This window comes from Trachypithecus francoisi, unplaced genomic scaffold (genome assembly GCF_009764315.1).
Source record: "Trachypithecus francoisi isolate TF-2019V2 unplaced genomic scaffold, Tfra_2.0 Lachesis_group20, whole genome shotgun sequence".
Lineage (NCBI taxonomy): Eukaryota > Metazoa > Chordata > Mammalia > Primates > Cercopithecidae > Trachypithecus > Trachypithecus francoisi.
The window spans coordinates 33,406,798-33,430,011 of record NW_022681466.1 but is presented as its reverse complement, the minus strand read 5'-3'; the positions used below and the strand labels follow the sequence as shown (position 1 = coordinate 33,430,011).

Here is a 23,214-nt window from a genome sequence, read left to right as displayed (position 1 = left end):
ATGTCCCAAACCTTTTCATCTTGCAAACTGAAACTCTATACCCATTTAAAAACTCCCCATTTTCGCTGGGCACGGTGGCTCACGCCTGTAATCCCAGCACTTTGGGAGGCTGAGGTGGGCGGATCACGAGGTCAGGAGATCCAGACCATCCTGGCTAACACGGTGAAACCCCATCTCTACTAAAAATACAAAAACTTAGCCCGGCGTGGTGGTGTGTGCCTGTGGTCCCAGCTACTCGGAGGCTGAGGCAGGAGAATGGCGTGAACCCAGGAGGCGGGGCTTGCAGAGAGCTGAGATGGTGCCACTGCACTCCAGCCTGGGCGACAAAGTGAGACTCTGTCTCAAAAAAACAAAAAACAAGAAAAAAAACTCCCCATTTTCTCTTCTTCCCACACCTGGCCACCACCAATTTGCTTTTTGTTTCTGAATTTCACTACTGTTGATACTTTACATAAGTGAAATCATACAATATTTGTCTTTTTGTGACTGGCTTATTTTAACTTAGCATAATGTCCTCAAAGTTCATCCATGTTGTAGCATGTGTCAGCGTTTCCTTCCTTTTTAAGGCTGAGAAATATGTTTCATTTATCCAGTCATCTGTTGATGGATATTTAGGTTGATTCCACCTTTTGTTATGGTGAAGAATTCTACTGTGAACACGAGTGTACGGATATCTCTTTGAGATCCTGCTTTCAATTCTTTTGGATATATACCCAGAAATGGTATTACTGGATCATATGGTAATTCTATTTTTAATTTTTTGAGAACTGCCACACTATTTTCCATAGCAGCTGCCTCATTTTACAGTCCCACCAACAGTGCACAAGGGTTTCAGTTTCTCCACATCCTTGCCAACACTTGTTATTTTCTCTCTCTTTTTGTGGGGGTGGGGGCTTTTTTTTTTTAAATATAGTAGCCATCCTAATGGGTGTGAGGTGGTGCCTCACTGTAGTTTTGATTTTCCCTTCCCTAATGATTAGTGATTTTGAACATCTTTTCATATGCTTCTTGGCCATTTGTTTATCTTCTTTGGAGAAATGTCTGAGTTCTTTGCTGTGTGTGTGTGTGTATGTATGTATGCATATATGTATGTGTGTATGTATACATATATATAGTATGATCTATATATATACAGGTATATATGTATACATATATGTATGATATCTATATATACATATATATGTATGATCTGTCTGTCTCTCTCTCTCTCTCTCTATATATATATATAAATTAGAGATGGGCTCTATGTTGCCCAGGCTGAGCTTGAAGTCCTAGGCTCAAGTGATCTTCCTGCCCCATCCTCCCAAGTTGCTGGGATTACAGGTGCAAGCCACCATGCCTGGCTCTTTGCCTATTTTTTAATAGGGTTATTTGTTGTTATTTTCTCTTGAGTTGTTTTTAGGGTTTTGTTTGTTTATTTTTACTTAATTTTGTTAGGCAAACACAGTTTCAGTCTTTTTCAAAACATTTTAGTTAGAGGCCTTAGAAGAGAAAATGGGGGCCGGGCGCGGTGGCTCAAGCCTGTAATCCCAGCACTTTGGGAGGCCGAGACGGGCGGATCACGAGGTCAGGAGATCGAGACCATCCTGGCTAATACGGTGAAACCCCGTCTCTACTAAAAATACAAAAAAAACTAGCCGGGCGAGGTGGCGGGCGCCTGTAGTCCCAGCTACTCGGGAGGCTGAGGCAGGAGAATGGCGGAAACCCAGGAGGCGGAGCTTGCAGTGAGCTGAGATCTGGCCACTGCACTCCAGTCCGGGCGACAGAGCGAGACTCCGCCTCAAAAAAAAAAAAAAAAAAAAAGAGAAAATGGGGGCAGTCATCCAGACAATTCAGTCTAAAAGTACAAGGTTGCCTCAAGAAACTTGACTTTGTTCCTGATTTGGAGCTCTCTTTTTACCTGTGTTGTAGGTAAACTACTTCGGCTCACCTCCTCTGTCTTATTATTCGGGGCCAGGACTAGGTTAAGGTGAGCTCAGGAGATACACTCCTTGGATACAAAATTGAAGGGAGCAACAAAAAAACTCAATAGTCAAGATAAGTAATATTTTAGTGCAATTTTTTTTTTTTTTTTTTTTGAGACAGAGTCCCACATTGTTGCCCAGGCTGGAGTGCAATAGGGCATGAACACCGCTCACTGCAGCCTTGACCTCCTGGCCTGAAGTGATCCTCCTGCCTCAGCCGCCAAGTAGTTGGGTCTACAGGCTCATGCCAACATGCCTAGCTAATTTTTGTATTTTTTGTAGAGATGGGGTTTTTGCCATGTTGCCCAGACTGGCCTTAAACTCCTGAACTCAAGTGATCCACCCACCTTGAACTCCCAAAGTGCTGGCATTACAGGGGCCGGGCACAGTGGCTCACACCTATAATCCCAGCCCTTTGGGAGGCCGAGGTAGGTGGATCACTTGAAGCCAGGAGTTTGAGGCCAGCCTGGCCAACATGGCAAAACCGCATCTCTACTAAAATTATATTTTAAAAAAATTAGCCAAGCATGGTGGCACATACCTGTAGTCCCAGCTACTCAGGAGGTTGAGGCAGGAGAATCGCTTGAACCTGGAAGGCAGAGGTTGCAATGAGCTGAGATGGTGCCAGGGCACTCCAGCCTGGGCAACAGAGTGAGATTCTGTCTCAAAAAAAAAAAAAAAAAAATTAAGCTCTTTTTACGTGATCAAAAGTTAGCTACTGTTATTGTTGTCTCTTCCTTTTCCAAAAGGGCCAGCAGTGCTGACGACAGATAGATGCTCCACAGATGCTCAGTCATCTCAGTGCTGTGAATGATCAATCTAGGCACCAAGCCAGAGTGGAAGATATTTTTTCAGATGGGCAGGATTTTCAGGCCTTCTTAAAATACTCTACCCTGCATCTTCTAGCCTTTTCTTGGGAAAACATGTAGGAAAGCATGTATAGTTCTAGCCTCAGGTGGAAAACTGACTCAGTGACCTAGAATTGAGAACAGAGTCTACCATCAGACCTGGGGAAGCAGTGATCTTAATAGGTGCTAAGGCTTTTTGTCAAGGGGTTAAAGGACTGTTTTAGTGCATATTTCTTCTTTCTTTCTTTTTTCTTTTTTTTTTTTTTTTGAGACAGTCTTGCTCTGTTGCCCAGGCTAGAGTGCAGATCTCGGCTCACTGCAGCTGCCACCTCCTAGGCTCAAGCTATTCCCCTGCCTCAGCCTCCCAGGTAGTTGGGATTACAGGTGCATGCGACCATGCCCAGCTGATTTTTGTATTTATAGTAGAGATGGGGTTTGACCATGCTGACCAGGGTGGTCTCAAACTCCTAACCTCAGGTGATCCACCCACCTCGGCCTCCCAAAGTGCTGGGATTACAGGTGTGAGCCACCGCACCCGACCAGTGCATATTTCAGTCAGATCTAAGTGACCTCTATGACTCCAGACACAATCTCACTGAACTCTCATTTTTTCATACATATAGTGAAAGCACAGGTTTTTTTTTTTTTTTTTTTTTTTTTTTGAGACGGAGTCTCACTCTGTTGCCGGGGCTGGAGTGCAGTGGCCGGATCTCAGCTCACTGCAAGCTCCGCCTCCCGGGTTCACGCCATTCTCCTGCCTCAGCCTCCCGAGTAGCTGGGACTACAGGCACCCGCCACCTCGCCCGGCTAGTTTTTTTTTTTGTATTTTTTAGTAGAGACGGGGTTTCACAGTGTTAGCCAGGATGGTCTCGATCTCCTGACCTCGTGATCCGCCCGTCTCGGCCTCCCAAAGTGCTGGGATTACAGGCTTGAGCCACCGCGCCCGGCCGAAAGCACAGGTTTTAAGGTCCTTTCTACTCTAAAGTGTTATGCATCTTTGTCAAGGGAGATGGGAAATGACTGTTGTCTCCATCCTCTTCACTTGTCCTTGAACAGAGCTCACTCTACTCTGGATGAGGACCTGGAAAGATGGCTGCAGCCACCTGAGGAGACCATGGAGCTACAAGACCTTCCCAAGGGCTCTGAAAGGTTATTGTTCCCCAAGAGAGAATCCTTTTATTCTTTTTTGGGAAGTGGGGCTAAGTTTTAGACTTCTTGGAGAATGAATGCCTGGTGATGGCATTACATTGATTTAGATAAGCCAGTCCTGACTCCACCTGTCTGCACTCATATTTGCCCCCTTCCTCTGACCACCCGCAGTACTCAAGATATTGATTAGCAGATTCATATCAGTATAGACAGAGGCTTCTAAGTTTGCTGTATCTTGACCCTGCTACCTTTGACATTTTCATCAGTCATTTGAATGAAATCAGAAAAGGCATGCTTATCAAATTTTTAGATAACACAAATCTAGGAATGAATGCTGATGTGATGAGTAATAGTCTGAGGATTCAAAATCATCTTGACAGGTGGAAATGTTAGATTCTGTAAAAGATAAAGGTCAAAGATCCAAAATTACAGAATGTGTGAGACCTGGTCTAATTTAAGTTTTCATCAGAAGCTTCTGCTCACTATAATTTTACTGAGGGCAAGAAGTATGTCTTATTTTTGTATGCCCAGTACTGAGCCATGCATCTTGAGACATGATGAGAAGTCAAGAAATTCTTCCTGAGGAAGGCATGGGCAATGACTCTGTGAGGCCTGTTTGATGAAGTGCTGAAAAGGTCAGTGCAGCATTGATGCTGGATATATAGAAATGTACTGTCCAGATGACAGTAATATGCTGCTTAGAGGAGTCCTAGGACCCATGTGGGGCTCCATTCTGGGCGTCACATTTTAAAAGGGATATTAACAAACACGAGTGTGGCCACAGAACAGTCAGAGATCTGGAAACCATGTCATATGAGAACAGCTGAAGGAGCTGAGAAGCTCAGCCTGAGAAGAGCAGATGGAATGGAGAATTTGATAGCTGCCCTCAAATACCTGAAATATTGTGAAGTGAAGAGAGTCAGCTTACTTTTCTGCCCCAGAAGACTGATTAGTGATTAGAAATTGCAGAGTAACAGATTTTTATTCAGTAAAGCACAAACCTAATAGCCACAGCTATCTGATAAAGGGAACAGCTGCCTGCCTTTACACTTACTTTAGTAATGGTTACTGCTGCTCAGGCAGTGGCTGGATGATTCCCTGTCTCGGGCATTTGAACGGGGGCAGAAGATAACCCAAAGGCCTCCTCCAACTCTTGAGTCTGTGATTCTATTAGTGGGAAAATATTAAGAGGGGAAAAATCATTTTCACTGTAGCTGGCTTTATTTTCTCTCTCATTTTACATATTTTGTTTTGACTATCCACCACATGAAAACAGAATAATGCCTAAACAATGTTATTTTGGTTCAACCAGCATCCACCGAGCACTGACAATGTCCAAAGCACTGTGCTAGGGGCTGGAGGTACCACGAAGAGGGATAAAATGGCTCCGCCTATAAGGAGTTTCCAGTTGGGTCGAGGGGATGGTTTCTGCTTAATAGATTGACAAACGTGGTCTTAAATTTTGAGGTACTTAAATTATTTACATATTTCGCTTAGGAGAGAGTTTCGGGAAATGAAGATAAGATGATAAAATAAATGATGGTTTTGAAAAGGACACCAATCAAAATTTAAGTAAAATGCCTTTTTTTTCCTTTGAGGCAATGTAGCATAGTGGTTGAAAGCAGAGTCTAGGGCAGACTGAGTCTGAGTTCAGATTCTAGCTCTAGGAATTATTAGATGTGTAATTTAACTTCTGTGTGCCTCAGTTTTCTCATTGCTTAATGGGGATGGCAGTGGTAACTACCTTATATAGTTATAATTAAATGAGTTAAATTATAGCACTTAAACCAAAGCCTGGTTCATAAAGAACACTCTTGTTAGTGCTAGCTATTATATTTTTTTTGCTGTTTTTTTTTGTTTTGTTTTGAGTACAGTCCTGTTTTCTTGGCTGTTGTGCATATGTTTTGATTCCCCAAATCATTGTTGTTACAGGGAGACAAATATCAAAGATCAAGAAGTTGGTGAAGACAAGAGAAAAAGGGAAGATCGCATCACGCCAGAGAGAAGGAAATCAGAGAGTGTTTTAGGGACTTCTGAAGAAGGTATGAATTAATGAGTGTTTATAATGTAGTCTGTAGTCCTTGGGCTTTGATGTGCATCAAAGTTATTTAGAAATGTTTCCCAGATGCTATACATAATCCTCCTGCCTTTGATAATTTATTTTTCCCTGCAGTTCAGCCCAAGTTTTCTGTTAATTGCCAATCATAGCTTTATCACAAAAACAGTAATAACATCCAATTCTATTTCCAAAGCAAGCTTTTGCCCAGTGTCATCATCATTATCTTGCACATTGTCTGGAGAGACGTTTGCTTCTTTTTTTTTTTTTTTTAGACAGTTTCACTCTTGTTGCCCAGGCTGGAGTGCAGTGGCACGATCTCAGCTCATCGCAACCTCTGCCTCCTGGGTTCAAGTGATTCTCCTGCCTCAACCTCCCCAGTAGCTGAGATTGTAGGTACGCACCACCACGCCCAGCTAATTTTTGTGTTTTTAGTAGAGACGGGGTTTCACCATGTTGGCCAAGATGGTCTCAATCTCTTGACCTCAGGTGATCTGCCCACCTTGGCCTCTCAAAGTGCTGGGATTACAGGCGTGAGCCACTGCATCCAGCCGATGTTTTGCTTCTAATTGTCCAACATCTTCAAAAGAGTTTAAATTTAGCTCACATAGATGCTTCAAAATCTAGTAAGAAATCACATTTATGGACTTTAAATGGAGTCTACAAGTAATGTGAAAATTATAAATTAACCTTAATTTTAAAACTATTTTGATAGAACTTGAAGGCTTCTGATATGCCCTTTATAATGATGCTGTCCCATATTTAAGTTCTTCCTACTCAGGGAAGTAAGAGACATTAAGTCTTTCAGATCAACTGGTATTCCTTTCATCCCTTCCTGATTTCCTTCTCATTCTCCCCATCTCTGCCCTGCTTTGTGCCCCAGAATGCTGACCCTAGTGGACTGCATCTCCTGGACTTCCTGTTTGCCAATGACAGGCCCCAGCAGAAGATTAAGGGGGCTAGAGAGAAGTTGGGGGTATTACTTTGCCTCCCTGCTTACTTCAGCACCTTGTACCTGGTAGAACTGGTGTCCCTCCACAAGTGCGGCTTCTGTAGGCAGCCCATTCATCCCAATTCCAGCTCTCATTAGGCTCTGGTAAATGACCTCTCATCTCCAACACTCAGGTCCTTCAGACTTAGGCTTCCCACTGCTGCTAATCACTGGATGCCTTGACATTCTTTGTTTGTTCCCTTAACTCTAAATAAACCTCTGTATGTAGTCACTTCATTAAGGATCTTTATTTGAACCAGCCATGGGTACATTCTGTCTCCTCCAGAACCCTGACTGCAACAGGGCCTAGAGCATGTAGATATTTAGCTATTAATAGTATTGATTTCACTGAGAAGATAATACAGGGACTTTGTGAATTAGTGTCATTAGTGTCCATTGCTGTGGCAGAAAACTATAGAATGTTAGGAGGGGAACCCATAAACTGTGTTTTTAGAAAGAGTCTATCTGGCAGAATATAACAACCATTGTAGGTAAAACAGTCTACCCTAAATGAGAGGGAGCACTAATATGAATACTGGCACCCTTTGACCTAGAAAATAATCGTGTTGTTTTTTCCTTCCTCTTATATTTCATCAAGATGAACTAAAACCCTGTTTTTGGAAGCGACTAGGTTGGTCCGAATCATCCAGGTAATGAGATATGAGACGTTTGTAGATCAAAAGTCATGTTTATAGACAACAGAAGCAGAATTAAAAGCATTTACCAGTGTCTAAATACACATTAATGACAAAGACTTGAATTTAGACAAAGTTGCTCAATTTTTAAAATGTTACTGTTTATAGTTAATTAAAATGTAAAGTGAAATTAATGCCAACTTTGATTAAATAAGTGATAGAGTCAGCATAAGAACAGTTTTAGGCCGGGCGCGGTGGCTCACACCTGTAATTCCAACACTTTGGGAGGCCGAGATGGGCAGATCACCTGAGGTCAGGAGTTCGAGACCAGCCTGGCCAACATGGTGAAACCCCGTCTCTACTAAAAATACAAAAATTAGCCGGACATAGTGGCAGGTGCCTGTAATCCCAGCTACTTGGGAGGCTGAGGCAGGAGAATCACTTGAACCCAGGAGGCAGAGGTTGCAGTGAACCGAGATTATGCCATTACACTCCACCTGGGGGACAAGAGCAAGACTCTGTCTAAAAAAAAAAAAAAAAAAAAAAGAACAGTTTTAATGTGGAGAGAATACAGAAGATGCTGCTGTGAATTGCTTTTTAGTAATTTTGCCTTTCCATGACACACTGTTGGTCATAATCGCCCTTGATTATAAAGACCAAAATCCCTTCCCTTGAATTTAATTGAGTAGAAAGAGGATGTGGTTTGTGTCTTTGAAAAACATACACACCAACTTGAAACTTCCTTTTTTGTTCTTTAAAAAACCTGTGCATAGGATAATCGTGCTGGATCAGAGTGACTTGTCAGACTGACTGTAATTGGATCGTAGATGGACTCCTGGCCTGAGTTTTAAGTGTCCTGATTGTGAGCTACTTTCTTCTCTTTCTGCTTCAGTTGCTATCAGGGCAGCAGTTCCAGTTCTGTAAGTCTCCCTTTGTTCAGCTGCCACAATGGACATCATCGTTTGGCCCTCTCTGTTAGCAGCACATTCAACCATTTGTTTTCAGTCAGATTTCTGAAAAGTGAGAGGTAGTTTTGATTGTAAAAATTTTTGGTTGTGCCTAGAATGGCTGTGGTTTTGTTGATGTTAATTTTCAAAAACTTTAACTCTTGTTATATAATAAAATGTTTACTTTTAATAACAGATTTCGCTGTGTAAGATATATTTCTGAATTTGAGTTATTGGGAGTTGTGGGGAGAACCGCCATCCAAAGAGGCTTCAATTTCTGACAAATATGCAACTACTGCTACCACCCATTATACATACTGGTACCAGTCATCTGTGTCTCATAACAGAACTACAGCTGAGAGTGCCATATTCCCATTCCAGCTAGAATTGGCTCACACAATCAAAGTATAGGTAGTGGCCAGATGTGGTGGTTCACGTCTATAATCCCAGCATTTTGGGAGGCCAAGGCAGGAGGATTGCTTGAGCCCAGGAATTCGAAACTGGCCTAGGTAACAGAGGGAGTTCCCTGTCACTATAAAAAATTAAAAAATTAGGCAGACATGATGGTGTATGTCTATAGTCCTAGCTATTTACAAGGCTGAGGTGGGACGATCACTTGAGCCCAGGAGACTGAGGCTGCAGTGAGCCATGATTATACCACTGCACTCCAGCTTGGGTGCAGAGTGAGACCCTGTCTCAAAAAAAAAAAAAAAAGTAAGTACAGGTAGCAATAAAGTCCTAAACTAGTTTGAACTCATTAAGGTGAACAAATATTATCTCCATATATTTTGTATTATACCACTAAGATCATAGCATTGTCTCTAATTTAGCCTGTTGTAACCACTGGCCAGATGCACATGTGCAGTTTTTTTTGTTGTTTGTTTTTGTTTTTTTTTTTGAGACAGAGTCGCTCTGTCACCCAGGCTTGAGTACAGTGGTGCGATCTTGGCTCAATGCAACCACCAACTCCCGGATTCAAGCGATTCCCCTGCCTCAGCCTCCTGAGTACTTGGGACTACAGGCGCATGCCACCACACCCGGCTAATTTTTTGTATTTTTAGTAGAGATGGAGTTTCACCGTGTTAGCCAGGATGGTCTCAATCTCCTGACCTCATGATCCGCCTCCCTTGGCCTCACAAAGTGCTAGGATTACAGGTGTGAGGCCTAGCCATGCAGATTTTTTATATACCTTCACCTACCTCCAGTTTGAAATCTTCATGATGAATAAAAACATTTTACTTTCTTTTTTTTTGAGACAGAGTCTCACTCTGTTGCCCAGGCTGGAGTATAGTGGTACCGTCTTAGCTCACTACAACCTCTGCCTCCTGGGTTCAAGTGATTCTTGTGCCTCAGCTTCCCGGGTAGCTGGGATTACAGGTTTGCACTACCACAGTGCACACTATCACACCCAGCTAATTTTTGTATTTTCAGTAGAGATGGAGTTTCATCATGTTGGCCAGGCTGGTCTCGAACTTCTGACCTCAAATGATCCGCCTGCCTTGGCCTCCCAAAGTGCTGGGATTACAAGCGTGAGCCACTGTGCCTGGCGATGAATAAAAACATTTTCTTAGAAGCTATGTGCTGTTGTGCAGTACTAGTCAGCTAACATTTTATTATTCTGTCTTGGTGAGTAAATAGTAGGTCTTTTGTTTGTGAAAACTGAATAGTTCTTATTGTAGATGGTTATATTCATACTTCTTTGCACTCAGAAATTTTAGCCTGCACAGATAAAATAAGAAGGTATAAATCTATTTGACCATTTTAAAGTAAGGAAACAGTTGCTTCCTGTTGTAACCAGAGAAAAAACACCCGAAAACAAGTTAGTTTATAAATAAAACTAGGTGAAGAAAAGTTTGGTTTTCTTTGAGGCAGGATCTCACTTTGTTGCCTAGGCTGGAATGCAGGGCACGATCATGGCTCACTGCAGCCTTGAACTCCTGGACTCAAGCGATCCTTCCACCTCAGCCTCCCAAGTAGCTCGGACTACAGACATGGGCCACCACACCTGGCTTTTTTTTTTTTTTTTTTTTTTTGAGACGGAGTCTCTCTGTTGTCACCTGGTCTGGAGTGCAATGGCATGATCTCGGCTCACTGCAACCTCTGCCTCCCAGGTTCCAGCAATTCTCCCACCTCAGCCTCCCAAGTACCTGGGATTATAGGTGCCTGCTACCACACCTGGCGAATTTTTGTATTTTTAGTAGAGATGGGGTTTCACCATGTTGGTCAGGCTGATCTCGAACTCCTGACCTCAGGTGATCCACCTGCCTCGGCCTCCCAAAGTGCTGGGATTACAGGTATGAGCCACTGTGTGCGCCTGGATTTTTTAAAACAATTTTTAGGAGAGATAAAGTCTCCCTACGTTGCCAGGTTGGTCTCAAACTCCTGGGTCAAGTGATCCTCCTGCCTCAGTTTCCCAAAGTGCTGGGATTACAGGTGCAAGCCACTGCTCCTGGCCTGGGTGAAGAAAATTTAAAGGATACAAGTATTTAAAATACACCATCTTCCTCTCATAAAACATATTCTAATCGATGAGACAAAACCAACATATGTACAAATATAAGGACCAATAGCAGACATATCATGATAAATGATGAGCTATATTATTATGGCATTAATTATTAGTATTCATAAAGGCTACAAGTCCTAGTATACAAGTTCCTGCTGATAAGGACTGTAATCTCCTTTATTCAGGGTAGACTCTTCTGTCTGGTCAGTGACTAATATTGGCCAATATTAACAATTATAATGTTGGCAGGTATTATTTATTGGTTATAGAGCAACTGTGATGTGCCAGTTACCTTATAAACATTAATCCTTTTCTTGCACATAGCAGTCCCACTGTGTTTTCTTTTCTCTTCCTCTTCCTTTTCCCTTTCCCTTTCCCTTTCCTTTCCTTTCCTTTCTTTTTTCTTTTCTTTTTTTGTTTTTTTTTTTGAGACGGAGTCTTGCTCTTTCGCCCGGGCTGGAGTGCTCAGCTCACTGCAAGCTCCGCCTCCCGGGTTTTACGCCATTCTCCTGCCTCAGCCTCCGGAGTAGCTGGGACTACAGGCGCCCGCCACCTCGCCTGGCTAGTTTTTTGTATTTTTAGTAGAGACGGGGTTTCACCGTGTTAGCCAGGATGGTCTCGAACTCCTGACCTCGTGATCCGCCCGTCTCGGCCTCCCAAAGTGCTGGGATTACAGGCTTGAGCCACCGCGCCCGGCCTTTTCTTTTCTTTCAGATGGAGTCTCACTCTGTCAACCAGGCTGGAGTGTAATGGCACAATCTCGGCTCACTGCAACCTCTGCCTCCTGGATTCAAGCAGTTCTCTCACCTCAGCCTCTGGAGTAGTTGGGATTACAGGTGCATGCCAGCACACCCAGCTAATTTTTGTATTTTTAGTAGAGACGGGGTTTCACCATATTGACCAGGCCGGTCTTGAACTCCTGACCTCAAGTGATCTGCCTGCCTGGGCCTCCCAAAGTGCTGGGACTATAGGCGTGAGCCACCATGCCCGGCTACTGTGTTTCTTTAGTATGCGTCTTCTCCCACTCTCATCATCTATTTCAGACTTCCATCCTTCACTTTGCATAAACTCTTAACAGATGACTTTACCTCCAACTTTACAAAAAAAATAGAAGCCATCAGATGGGAATGAACTCAGCTGCCTGCCACCAAACCAAAACTACTAACATGGCCACATCTATCTGTGTAGAACAGAACAACAGTTGTAGGTGAAGCAGTCTGCCCTGCACTAGAGATGGACTTACTCTACACCTATTCTTTTCACTTTCCTTCCTGTTATACTGAAGGAGGTGTCTCTCTTCCTGTCCTTGGCCAGTATCATCTTTTTTCCACTCAGGGTTATCCTTCCCAGGTTATCATTTCTCTTTTCAGTAGCTTCAACCCACCCCTCATTTTTTTTTGAGACAGAGTTCACCATGTTGCCCAAGCTGGACTCAAACTCCTGGGGTTGAGTAATCCTCCTACCTCAGTTTCCCAAGGTGCTGGGACTACAGGCTCTTGTCACTGAGCCTGGCTTCTTTTCTTTTCATCAGCATTAACACACTTGGATTTTCCTATCTTTAAAAAGCATTTCCTAGATCTCACCTAGTTTTCCAGCTACTGTCTCATCTCTCTCCTCCCATTGCAACAAGAGTTCTTGAGAGAGTTGTCTACACCTGCTATCTTTAGTGCCTTACCTCCCACTAGCTCCTCAGCCCATTAGAATCTGAATTGTACTTCCGTTCTCTAGTAGTCATTTAAGATCACAGTAACACAGAGCTGGGCGCCGTGGCTCACGCCTTTAATCCCAGCACTTTGGGAGACCAAGGCAGGTAAATCACCTGAGGTCAGGAGTTTGAGATCAGCCTGGCCAACATGGCAAAAGCCTGTTTCTACCAAAAATACAAAAAAAAATGAGCTGCGTGTGGTGGTGCATACCTGTAATCCCAGCTACTCAGGAGGCTGAGGCAGGAGGATCGCTTGAACCCAGGAGGTGGAGGTTGCAGTGAGCTGAGATCCTGCCACTGCACTCCAGCCTGGGCAACAGAGCTTGACGGTGTCTAAAACAAAAAGAAAAAATGAAAAAAATCACAGCGACTCTTACTCCTAAATCTGATGGACACTTTGGCCTCCTTGTCATTTGCTCTTTACCTATTCCCTTGGCTTTCCTGATGTCACACTCTGGTTTTCCTTCTATCTCTGTTGATTACTCTACCTCAGCCTCCTTTGGGGGTTCCACCTCTATCTTTTCTCACTGCAAGTTCTTCTAAGAGACCTTGTTCACTCCCATGGCTTCAGTTAGTGTCTGTATATATACTGACAACTCCCAGATTTGTGTTGTAGTCTAGGACTAGATTTCTCTTCTTAGCTCATATTACTACCCATATATTTGATGTCTCCATTTGGACTGAACTCATAGTCTTAACTTTCTCCACCTCCAGCATTCCCCTTACATTCAGTGGTATTGCTGTCCAGTCAGCCACTCAAACCAGAAACCCAGGAGTCATCCTTGACTCTTCTGCCATTCCTTTACTCCTTACATAAAAAAAAAAAAAAAAAAAATCAATTAGGTCGGGTGCTTTGGCTCATATCTGTAATCCTAGCACTTTGAGGGGCCAAGGTGGGGGGATTGCTTGAGGCCAGGAGTTTGAGACCAACCTGGTCAACATAGCAAGACCCTGTTTCTATAAAATATTTAAAAATTAGCCAGGTGTGGTGGCGTGCGCCTATAGTCCTAGCTACTCGAGAGGCTGAGACAGGAGGATTGCCTGACCCTAGGAGTTCAATGCTGCAGTGACCCATGATTTGTGCTACTGTACTCTAGCCTTGGCAACAGAGCAGGACACTGTCTCAAAAAAAAAAAAAAAAAAATCAATCATTGGCAATGCACAATGGTGCACACCTGTAGTCCCAGCTATTCAAGAGGCCTCCAAAATCTATGTCCTTTATGCCCATTTCTTTCCATTTCTATTGCCACTGCACTAATCCAGACTATAATTAATTCCTCCCTGGACCATTGCAACAGCCTCCTGAAGTGGCTGCTTCCATTCAGTCTCACATTCAACAGATATTTTTTGAATGACTCCTATGTTCCACGTGCTACTTTAGGTGCCGGGGTGATAGCGAACAAAGCAGAGTCCCTGCTGTCCTGGAGTTAAATGAACAAATGGTAAAAGCTATGAAGAAAACAAATAGGTTAAAGTGATAATTGGGTTGGGGAGCAACTTAACATTAGCTAGGGCTATTCAAGGGAAATTTGCTCTGAAGAAGTGACCCTTGAGCTTTGATGGGAATGATGACAAGGAGCCAGTCTTGTGACTCTGGAAGATGAACATGCCAGCAAGAGAATGGCAAGCGCAAAGGCCCCACAGGAAACACCGAATTATAGCAGCAGAAGGCCGGTGTGGTGGTGGGGGTTAATCTGGGGGGAGGCTGGTAGAGTAGAATAACCTGTAGGGAGGCTGATAGGAGATGAAGTGAGGCTGGAGACTGAGCAGGGGAATTATAGACCATGGCAAAAAGTGGAAATCCAGTGGAAGGTTCTAAGTAAGGGGACAGAGTGGGGTAAAACAAACTGAGCTACATTTTTTAAAGATTTCTTTAATACTCTCTCTTCTCTAATTTTTTCTCTACAATGATCTTTCTATCATGAAAAATAATTGTTTTATTTCCTTGTTAAGATCTTTGCCCATAGCTCTTAGACATAACTGGATTCCTCTCAGTTATTCAAATACATCATGGCACATACTGTTCTCCCTGCCCAGAATGTCCTTCCTCATAGGGACCTCATTATTCAGTTCTTAAGTTGTTTACACTTCACTTCCTCGGGGAGTTTTCCTGAAGTCTATGAACCTTAGAGTAGATTAGGGCCCTCTGTAAGATACTCCCATTTTTTGTTGCCTGCCCTCTCCCTGCCAACACACATAACCACTTTTTTTGTTTGTTTGTTTCTGAGATGGAGTCTTGCTCTGCCACCCAGGCTTGAGTGCAGTGCCGCAATCTCGACTCACTGCAACCTCCACCTCCTGGGTTCAAGCGATTCTTCTGTCTTAGCCTCCCAAGTAGCTGGAACCACAGGTGCGTGCCACCACACCCGGCTAATTTTTTGTATTTTTAGTAGAGACAGGGCTTCACCATGTTAGCCAGGATGGTCCTGATCTTCTGACCTCGTGATCCACTAGCCTTGACCTCCCAAAGTGCTGGGATTACAGGCGTGAGCCACTGCGCCCAGCCCATAACCACATTTTTATTTCATAGCATATAGCACACTTAAAAGCCAATAGAATGTTCTACCACCACCTGTGGAACTTACATACAACTGTAAGTTCCACAAGGCCAGGGATCATGTCTGGGTTGTTCACTGAGGTATCCCCAGCTCCTGGCACAGAACCTGCACATATTAGGTGCTCAACAAATATTTGTTAACTGAGTATTTTTAATCTTCACAATAACACTAAAAGTTGGATATTATTATCACTACTTACAAAAGAATAGACTACCCAAAGAGGGTTCCATGACCTTCCCAAGATCATATTAAACATTAATTTGCATACTTACAGTAAAAAACAGTAGCTTATGTTGGGGTGTCAGACAAGCAAACCCTGCCTCAGCCCTTCCACCAACAGCTTACCCTGAGATTATAGTTTAAGAGTGCCCTAAGCAAAGTTTCAGGATTGTGAAAGTGAACCAAGGGCCAACTTCAAGTTAAAACTTACTGCTATGGTTTGAATGTTTATCCTCTTGAAACTCAGGTTGAAATTGAATCCCAGTGCAACAGTATTAGGAAGTGGGCCTTCAAGAGCTGATTGGGTCATGAGCACTCAATCCTCTTGAATGTGTTAACCCATTAATGGATTAATGGGTTATCATGGAAGTTGACTAGTTATAAAAGCCACTTTGGTTCTCTCTTGTGACCCCCTTTTGCCCTGTGATGCCTTCTGCCATGTTATGATGCAACAAAAAGGCCCTCACCAGATGTGGCCTCTCGACCTTGGACTTCCCAGCATCCAGAATTATAAGAAATACAATTTTTTCTTTTTTTTTTTTTTTTGAGATGGAGTCTCGCTCTGTCACCCAGGCTGGAGTGCAGTGGCCGGATCTCAGCTCACTGCAAGCTCCGCCTCCCGGGTTTACGCCATTCTCCTGCCTCAGCCTCCCGAGTAGCTGGGACTACAGGCGCCCGCCACCTCACCCGGCTAGTTTTTTGTATTTTTGTATTTTTTATTTTTTTTAATTTTTTTTATTTTTTAGTAGACACGGGGTTTCACCATGTTAGCCAGGATGGTCTCGATCTCCTGACCTCGTGATCCGCCCACCTCGGCCTCCCAAAGTGCTGGGATTACAGGCTTGAGCCACCGCACCCGGCCTCTTTTTTTTTTTTTGAGACAGAGTCTCACTCTGTTGCCCAGGCTGGAGTGCAGTGGCGCTATCTCGGCTCACTGCAACCTCCACCTCCCAGGTTCAAGTGATTCTCCTACCTCAGCCTCGTAAGTAGCTGGGATTACAGATGTGTGCCATCATGCCTGGCTAGTTTTTGTATTTTTAGTAGAGACGGGGTTTCACTATATTGGCCAGGCTGGTCTCAAACTCCTGACCTCAAGTGATCCGCTTGCGCTGGCCTCCCAAAGTGCTGGGATTACAGGCATGAGGCACTGTACCTGGTCAAATGCACCCTTTTATTGCCTATACAGGGCAGATAGCTCTCCCTGCCATCCCCAACTGGATGTGCTACTACCAAGGTCCAAGTTGGTTAGGGGCAGGTCTCCTGACTCCTACATTTCTTCTTCTTCTTCTTTTTTTTTTTTTTAATAAATTACCCAGTCTTAGGTTTCTATTATAGCAACAGAAAGCAGACTGACACTGTCATGACACGTCCTTTATGAACTTCATCCCAATCTCCATATCTATTCTATGGGTTTTGTGTCAAGTTTTTAGAATGTACTAAGTCCTTCAAGATGAGAAAGCAGAGAGAATATGTAGCAAGTTCTAGACCCACAGATGATTTATAAACATTGGCTCACTGTTGAATGAAATTACTAGAGTACCCTTGGAAAGTTTGCATTATTAGAAATTTTCAGAATAAGGCCAGGCACAGTGGCTCACGCCTGTAATCCCAGCACTCTGAGAGGCCAAGTCCAGTGGATCACCTGAGGTCGAGAGTTCGAAACCAGCCTGGTCAACAGGGTGAAACCCCATCTCTACTAAAAATACAAAAATCAACCGGGCGTGGTGGTACACATTTGTATCCTACCTACTCAGGAGGCTGAGGCAGGAGAATCGCTTGAACCTGGAAGACAGAGGTTGCAGTGAGCCTAGATCATGCCACTGCACTCCAGCCTGGGCAATAGAGTGAGACTCCGTCTCAGAAAAAAAAAAGGAAATTTTTGGAATAAATTTCAATTGCTGTTTTCCAAATACATTACTTTTGGCTCCTTTCTCAATGCTAATGGTAATGTTATGTACTCGTATATGTTGGTATTGGAAGTGGGTTATAGTGAGGTGCCCCCCAAGAGCTCAGAAATAAGTTGCTTCTGTGGGAGTTAAGTAAGTAAAATCCACTCTCCTACTGAATACTACTAATTGTATAGTGGAGTAAAATTAAAGGACTTTTAATAAATGCATGGATGAAACAATGCTGTAAAAGAAGTCAGGAGGAGGGACTTGTCCTACCATATATTAAGGTATAGTATAAAGCTGCAATACACAGAATAGGGCATTGGCATAAGAATGGAAAGAATTATAGAACATAATAGAGAGTTTCTAGCCTGGGCAACATAGTGAGACCACATCTCTACAAAAAAAAATAAAAATTAACTGGGTGCAGTGGCACACACCTGTGGTCCCAGCTACTCAGGAGGCTGAGGTGGGAGGATCACTTGAGCCCAGGAGGTTGAGGCCACAGTGAGCTGTGTTCACACCATCACTCTCCAGCCTGGGTGACAGAGCAAGATCCTGTCTCAAAAAACAAAAAATCCCGAATAGTCCAAAAAACATACCAAAGCATAAAGTTTGGGAATTAAGAATGTAAAACTTCTTTACTGCAAACAATGCCTGAACAAGGATAAAGTCAACAAACCAGGTGGAAATAATTGCAATATATTGGATAAACAAAAAGTTTATATACCTAATATACAGAGAGTTCTAATAACCTGTAAGAAAAAGACAAACACCTTAATAGAAAAATAGACAAAGAACAATTCACAAAAGAAGCTGTACAGATGGCCAGTTAGCATATTAAAAGATGTTCAGTTTAACTTGCAATCAAAGAAATGCAAATTAAAACACGGTTGTTTTTCACCTCACTGCTAAGGACAAGTATTGATAATATCTAAGGTTGCTGAGAGTATGGAGAAATAGACATCTTCATTCTCTGTGTTGGGTATAAATTGGTACTACCTCTCTGGAGGATGTTTGTCAGTATGTATTTTATTTTATTTTATTTTATTTTATTTTATTTTTGAGACGAAGTCTAGCTCTGTCCCCCTGGCTGGAGTGCAGTGGCGCGATCTTGGCTCACTGCAAGCTCCACCTCCCGGGTTCACGCCATTCTCCTGCCTCAGCCTCCCGAGTAGCTGGGACTACAGGCGCCCACCACCGCGCCCGACTAGTTTTTTGTATTTTTAGTAGAGACGGGGTTTCACCGTGGTCTCGATCTCCTGACCTTGTGATCCGCCCGCCTCGGCCTCCCAAAGTGCTGGGATTACAGGCGTGAGCCACCGCGCCCGGCCAGTATGTATTTTAAATGTGATTATTTTTTGACCCAGAAACTCCATTTAGACCAGTATGACACAGATTTTATTGTACATATGAATCACCTGAGGGTCTTGTTAAACTACTGATTCTGACTAAGTAGGTTCGAGGTGGGGCCCAAGCTCCTGCAGGTCTAACAAACTCTCAGGTGGTTCTGATGACGCTGGTCCATGGACCACACTTTGAGTAGAGAGGATTTAGAGAACTTTATACCCTGGTTGCACATTAGAACCATCTGAGGCATTTAAAAAAAAATACTGATGCTCAAGCCTTACCCCCAAATTATTTGATTCATTTTGTCTGAGGTGGAGCATGGGCTTTGAAAGATCTCCAGTTGATTCTAATGTGCAGCCAGGATTTAGAGCTATTGTCCTGAGGAGAAAATTGAACTATACACAAATATATATTTATAGAAATGTATGTTTATTGCAACATTATTTATAATATTGAAAAATTAGAAACAACCCAAATGAGGTGGGTTACTCAGTAGACTGAGGCAGGAGAATCACTTGAGCTCAGAAGCTTTGAGGCTTTAGTGTGCTGTGCTCAGGCCTGTGAGTAGACACTGCACTGCAGCCTGGGCACCATAGCAAGAAAAAAAAGAACCTAACGTCCAGCAGTAAAGGACTCATTTAAAACATTCTGGAACAACCATAAGTAGGTTAATTAGAAATTACATCATAGATATAGATTTATTGACAGAAAGGTATTCATAACATGTTATGGAATAATGCTAGTACTAGGATGCTGGGAAGTTTATAACAGGACTATGTAAATTTATAAATAAATGTCTACATATGGTAAATGCATAGAAAGATATGTGGGGCCGGGCGCGGTGGCTCAAGCCTGTAATCCCAGCACTTTGGGAGGCCGAGACGGGCGGATCACGAGGTCAGGAGATCGAGACCATCCTGGCTAACACTGTGAAACCCCGTCTCTACTAAAAAAAATACAAAAAATTAGCCGGGCGAGATGGCGGGCGCCTGTAGTCCCAGCTACTCGGGAGGCTGAGGCGAGAGAATGGCGTAAACCCGGGAGGCAGAGCTTGCAGTGAGCTGAGATCCGGCCACTGCACTCCAGCCTGGGCGACAGAGCGAGACTCCGTCTCAAAGAAAAAAAAAAAAAAAAAAAAAAAGAAAGATATGTGGAAAGATGCTTATTAAAATAGTAAAGGGGTCCTCTTAGGTGATTTCAACTTTTTATAATTATTTATAAAGCTGTTTTCTAATTTTTAAAACTATTTATTTATTTATTTATTATTTATTTATTTATTTGATAGAGATGGGGGGGGTCTCACCATGTTGCCCAGGCTGGTCTTGAACTCTTGAGCTAAAGTGATCCGCCCACCTCAGCCTCCCAAAGTGTTGAGGTTACAGGCTGGGCCACCGCACCTAGCCAAAGCTGTTTTCATTTTGGGGAATAGAAAGGGTTTAGAAATACTTAAAACTGGCTGGGCACTGTGGCTCATACCTGTAATCCCAGCACTTTAGGAGGCCAAGGTGGGTGGATTATCTAAGGTCAGGAGTTTGACTCGAGCCTGACTAACATGGTGAAACTCCATCTCTTCTAAAATACAAGAAAATTAGCTAGGCATGGTGGTACGCGCCTGTAATCTCAGCTACTTGGGAGGCTGAGGCAGGAGAATCGCTTGAACCCAGGAGGCAGAGGTTGCAGTGAGCTGAATCGTGCCACTGCACTCCAGCCTGGGCGACAGAGTGAGACTCCATCTCAAAAAAAAAAAAAAAAAAATGAAAAAGAAATACTTATAACTTAGGCCAAGTGCAGTGGTTTACACCTGTAATCCCAGCACTTTGGGAGGCCGAGGTGGGTGGATCACTTGAGGTCAAGAGTTTGAGACTAGCTCGGCCAACATGGCGAAATCCCATCTCTACTAAAAATAACAAAAATTAGCCAGGCATGGTGGTGTGTGCCTGTAATCCCAGCTACCTGGGAGGCTAAGGCATGAAAATTGCTTGAACTCAGGAGGTGGAGCCTGCAGTGAGCCAAGATCGTGTCACTGCACTATAGCCTGGACAACAGAGCAAGATTCTGTCTAAACAAAAATAAAATATTTAAAACGTAAATCAACGGGAGGCAGGACTAGAATATCACAATTAATAGCTAAACCTAATCAATTTTATTATAGCTCATTTGAGGAAAAACCGTTAACAGAAGAGAATGGGTCAGTGTAGAGCATAGAAAAATGAAGCTGGGGCCAGGCGTGGTGGCTCATCCCTGTAATCTCAACACTTTGGGAGGCCAAGGCGGGCAGATCGCCTGAGGTCGGGAGTTTGAGACCAGCCTGACCAACATGGAGAAACCTCGTCTCTACTAAAAATACAAAATTAACCAGGTGTGGTGGCACATGCCTGTAATCCCAGCTACTTGGGAGGCTGAGGCAGGAGAATTGCTTGAACCCGGGAGGCAGAGGTTGCAGTGAGCCAAGATCGCGCCATTGCACTCCAGCCTGGGCAACAGCCTAGACGGAGTTTATTTGAAACTCCATCTCAAATAAAGAAACAAACAAAAAAAGAAATAAGAAAAATAAAAAAAGAAATAAGAAAAATGAAGCTGACCATCCTATAATCTCAATGACCCTTCAGAGTTCATAATAGAATATTGAATATGGCAGAGTCTATGTCTCAAAGAGAGAGTGAGAGAAAGAGCATGTGAAAGGGAGAGAAGTCCTCCAAAATGGTCATCCAAATTGGAAAGTCACTCTTCAAGAGAGAACCGGAGTCCAGCTGATTGGATAGGTGACAGGATCACGAAAAATGACATTAACATTTGTTGTGTGACACCCATGTACCAGGCAGTGGTTTCCAGGTGAAGAAACCAAGTCCCAGGGAAGTCAGGTAATTTCTCCTAGGTACATCACTAGTCATTTATGATGAAAACCAATGACTAACTCCAAATTCCTCCTCCCTCCCTCCCTCCCTCCCTTCCTTCCTTTCTTTCTTTCTGATGGAGTCTTGCTCTGTTGTCCAGGCTGGAGTGCAGTGGCACAATCTCAGCTCCACCTCCCAGGTTCCAGCAAGTCTCCTGCCTCAGCCTCGGGGGTAGCTGGGATTACAGGCACGCACCACCACGCCTGGCTAATATTTATATTTTTAGTAGAGTCAGGGTTTCACCATGTTGGCCAGGCTGGTCTCAAACTCCTGACCTCAGATAATCCGCCCGCCTCAGCCTCCCAAAGTGCTGGGATTACAAGCGTGAGCCACTGCACCCAGCCCAAATCCCTTTTATTTTGTTTTTATTTATATATATATTTTTTGAGATGGAGTTTTGCTCTTGTCACCCAGGCTGGAGTGCAATGGTGCAATCTCAACTCACTGCATCCTCCACCTCCCGGGTTCAAGCGATTCTCCTGCCTCAGCCTCCCGAGTAGCTGGGATTACAGGCACCTGCCACCATGCCTGGCTAATTTTTTGTATTTTTAGTAAAGACGGGGTTTCACCTTGCTGGCCAGGCTGGCCTCAAACTCCTGACCTCAGGCGATCCACCCACCTCAGTATCCCAAAGTGCTGGTATTATAGGCGTGAGCCACCTTGCCCGGCCCCAAATCACTTTTATTTATTTATTTATTATTTATTTGAGATGGAGTTTCACTCTTATTGCCCGGGCTGGAGTGCAATGGCGCAATCTTTACTTAATGAAACTTCCGCCTCCCGGGTTCAAGCGATTCTCCTGCCTCAGCCTCCCAAGTAGCTGGGATTACAGGCATGTGCCACAATACCCAGCTAATTTTGTATTTTTAGTAGAGATGGGGTTTCACTATGTTGGTCAGGCCGTCTCAGACTTGTGACCTCAGGTGATCCACCCACCTCGGCCTCCCAAAAGTGTTGGGATTACAGGTGTGAGCCACTGCACCTGGCAAATCCCTTTATTAATAAAACACCAAACTCTCCTGGACCAAGAATGTGAGAATTTTATTATTTGAGCAACCTGGATTTTTACCCCAGGAGCAATGAAACCATCCATGAGACCTGGAAAAAGCTGAAGCTCTTTCTTTTTTCTTTTTTCTTTTTTTTTTACTTGTATACGGTACAGTTTCAAACAAAATTGGGGCAACTTTGTACTTTGTACCTTATTAAAACTGGGGCTTACACAGTGTGTTTGGTTTGACCTTGTCTTCATAGGATCTTCTGGCTGATTCCTTCTCCGGATGAGCCCCTGAGAATTTCTAGAATCTGGTGAGAGTAAAGGAGGGTCTGGAGCCTTCTCTATATACAAGGAAATCCCAGTTTTGTTAAAAACTTGCCAAAGGCTTGGTGATATAACTCCAAAGAGAAATCCACAGATTCCTTTCAGGTACTTCTTTGGGATTCTGTAAAGAATTGTGACTGTACACTAGGATGTTTAATAGGAAGGAAACTCCTTCCTTTATGACA

General features: G+C 43.5%; 1 protein-coding gene across 1 annotated transcript in view; it reads left to right on the top strand.

Annotated features, from left to right (window-relative positions):
• The window catches only part of TEX14 (testis expressed 14, intercellular bridge forming factor), a 137,570-nt gene extending 128,783 nt beyond the window's left edge, over positions 1 to 8,787 (top strand). The window contains exons 30-33 of the mRNA XM_033183661.1: positions 3,869 to 3,961; positions 5,894 to 6,003; positions 7,607 to 7,658; positions 8,417 to 8,787. Of these exons, the coding sequence (XP_033039552.1) occupies positions 3,869 to 3,961; positions 5,894 to 6,003; positions 7,607 to 7,658; positions 8,417 to 8,453 (292 nt within the window). The 3' untranslated portion in view covers positions 8,454 to 8,787. The remainder of the gene's footprint in view (positions 1 to 3,868; positions 3,962 to 5,893; positions 6,004 to 7,606; positions 7,659 to 8,416) is intronic.
• The last annotated feature ends 14,427 nt before the right edge of the window (positions 8,788 to 23,214 follow it).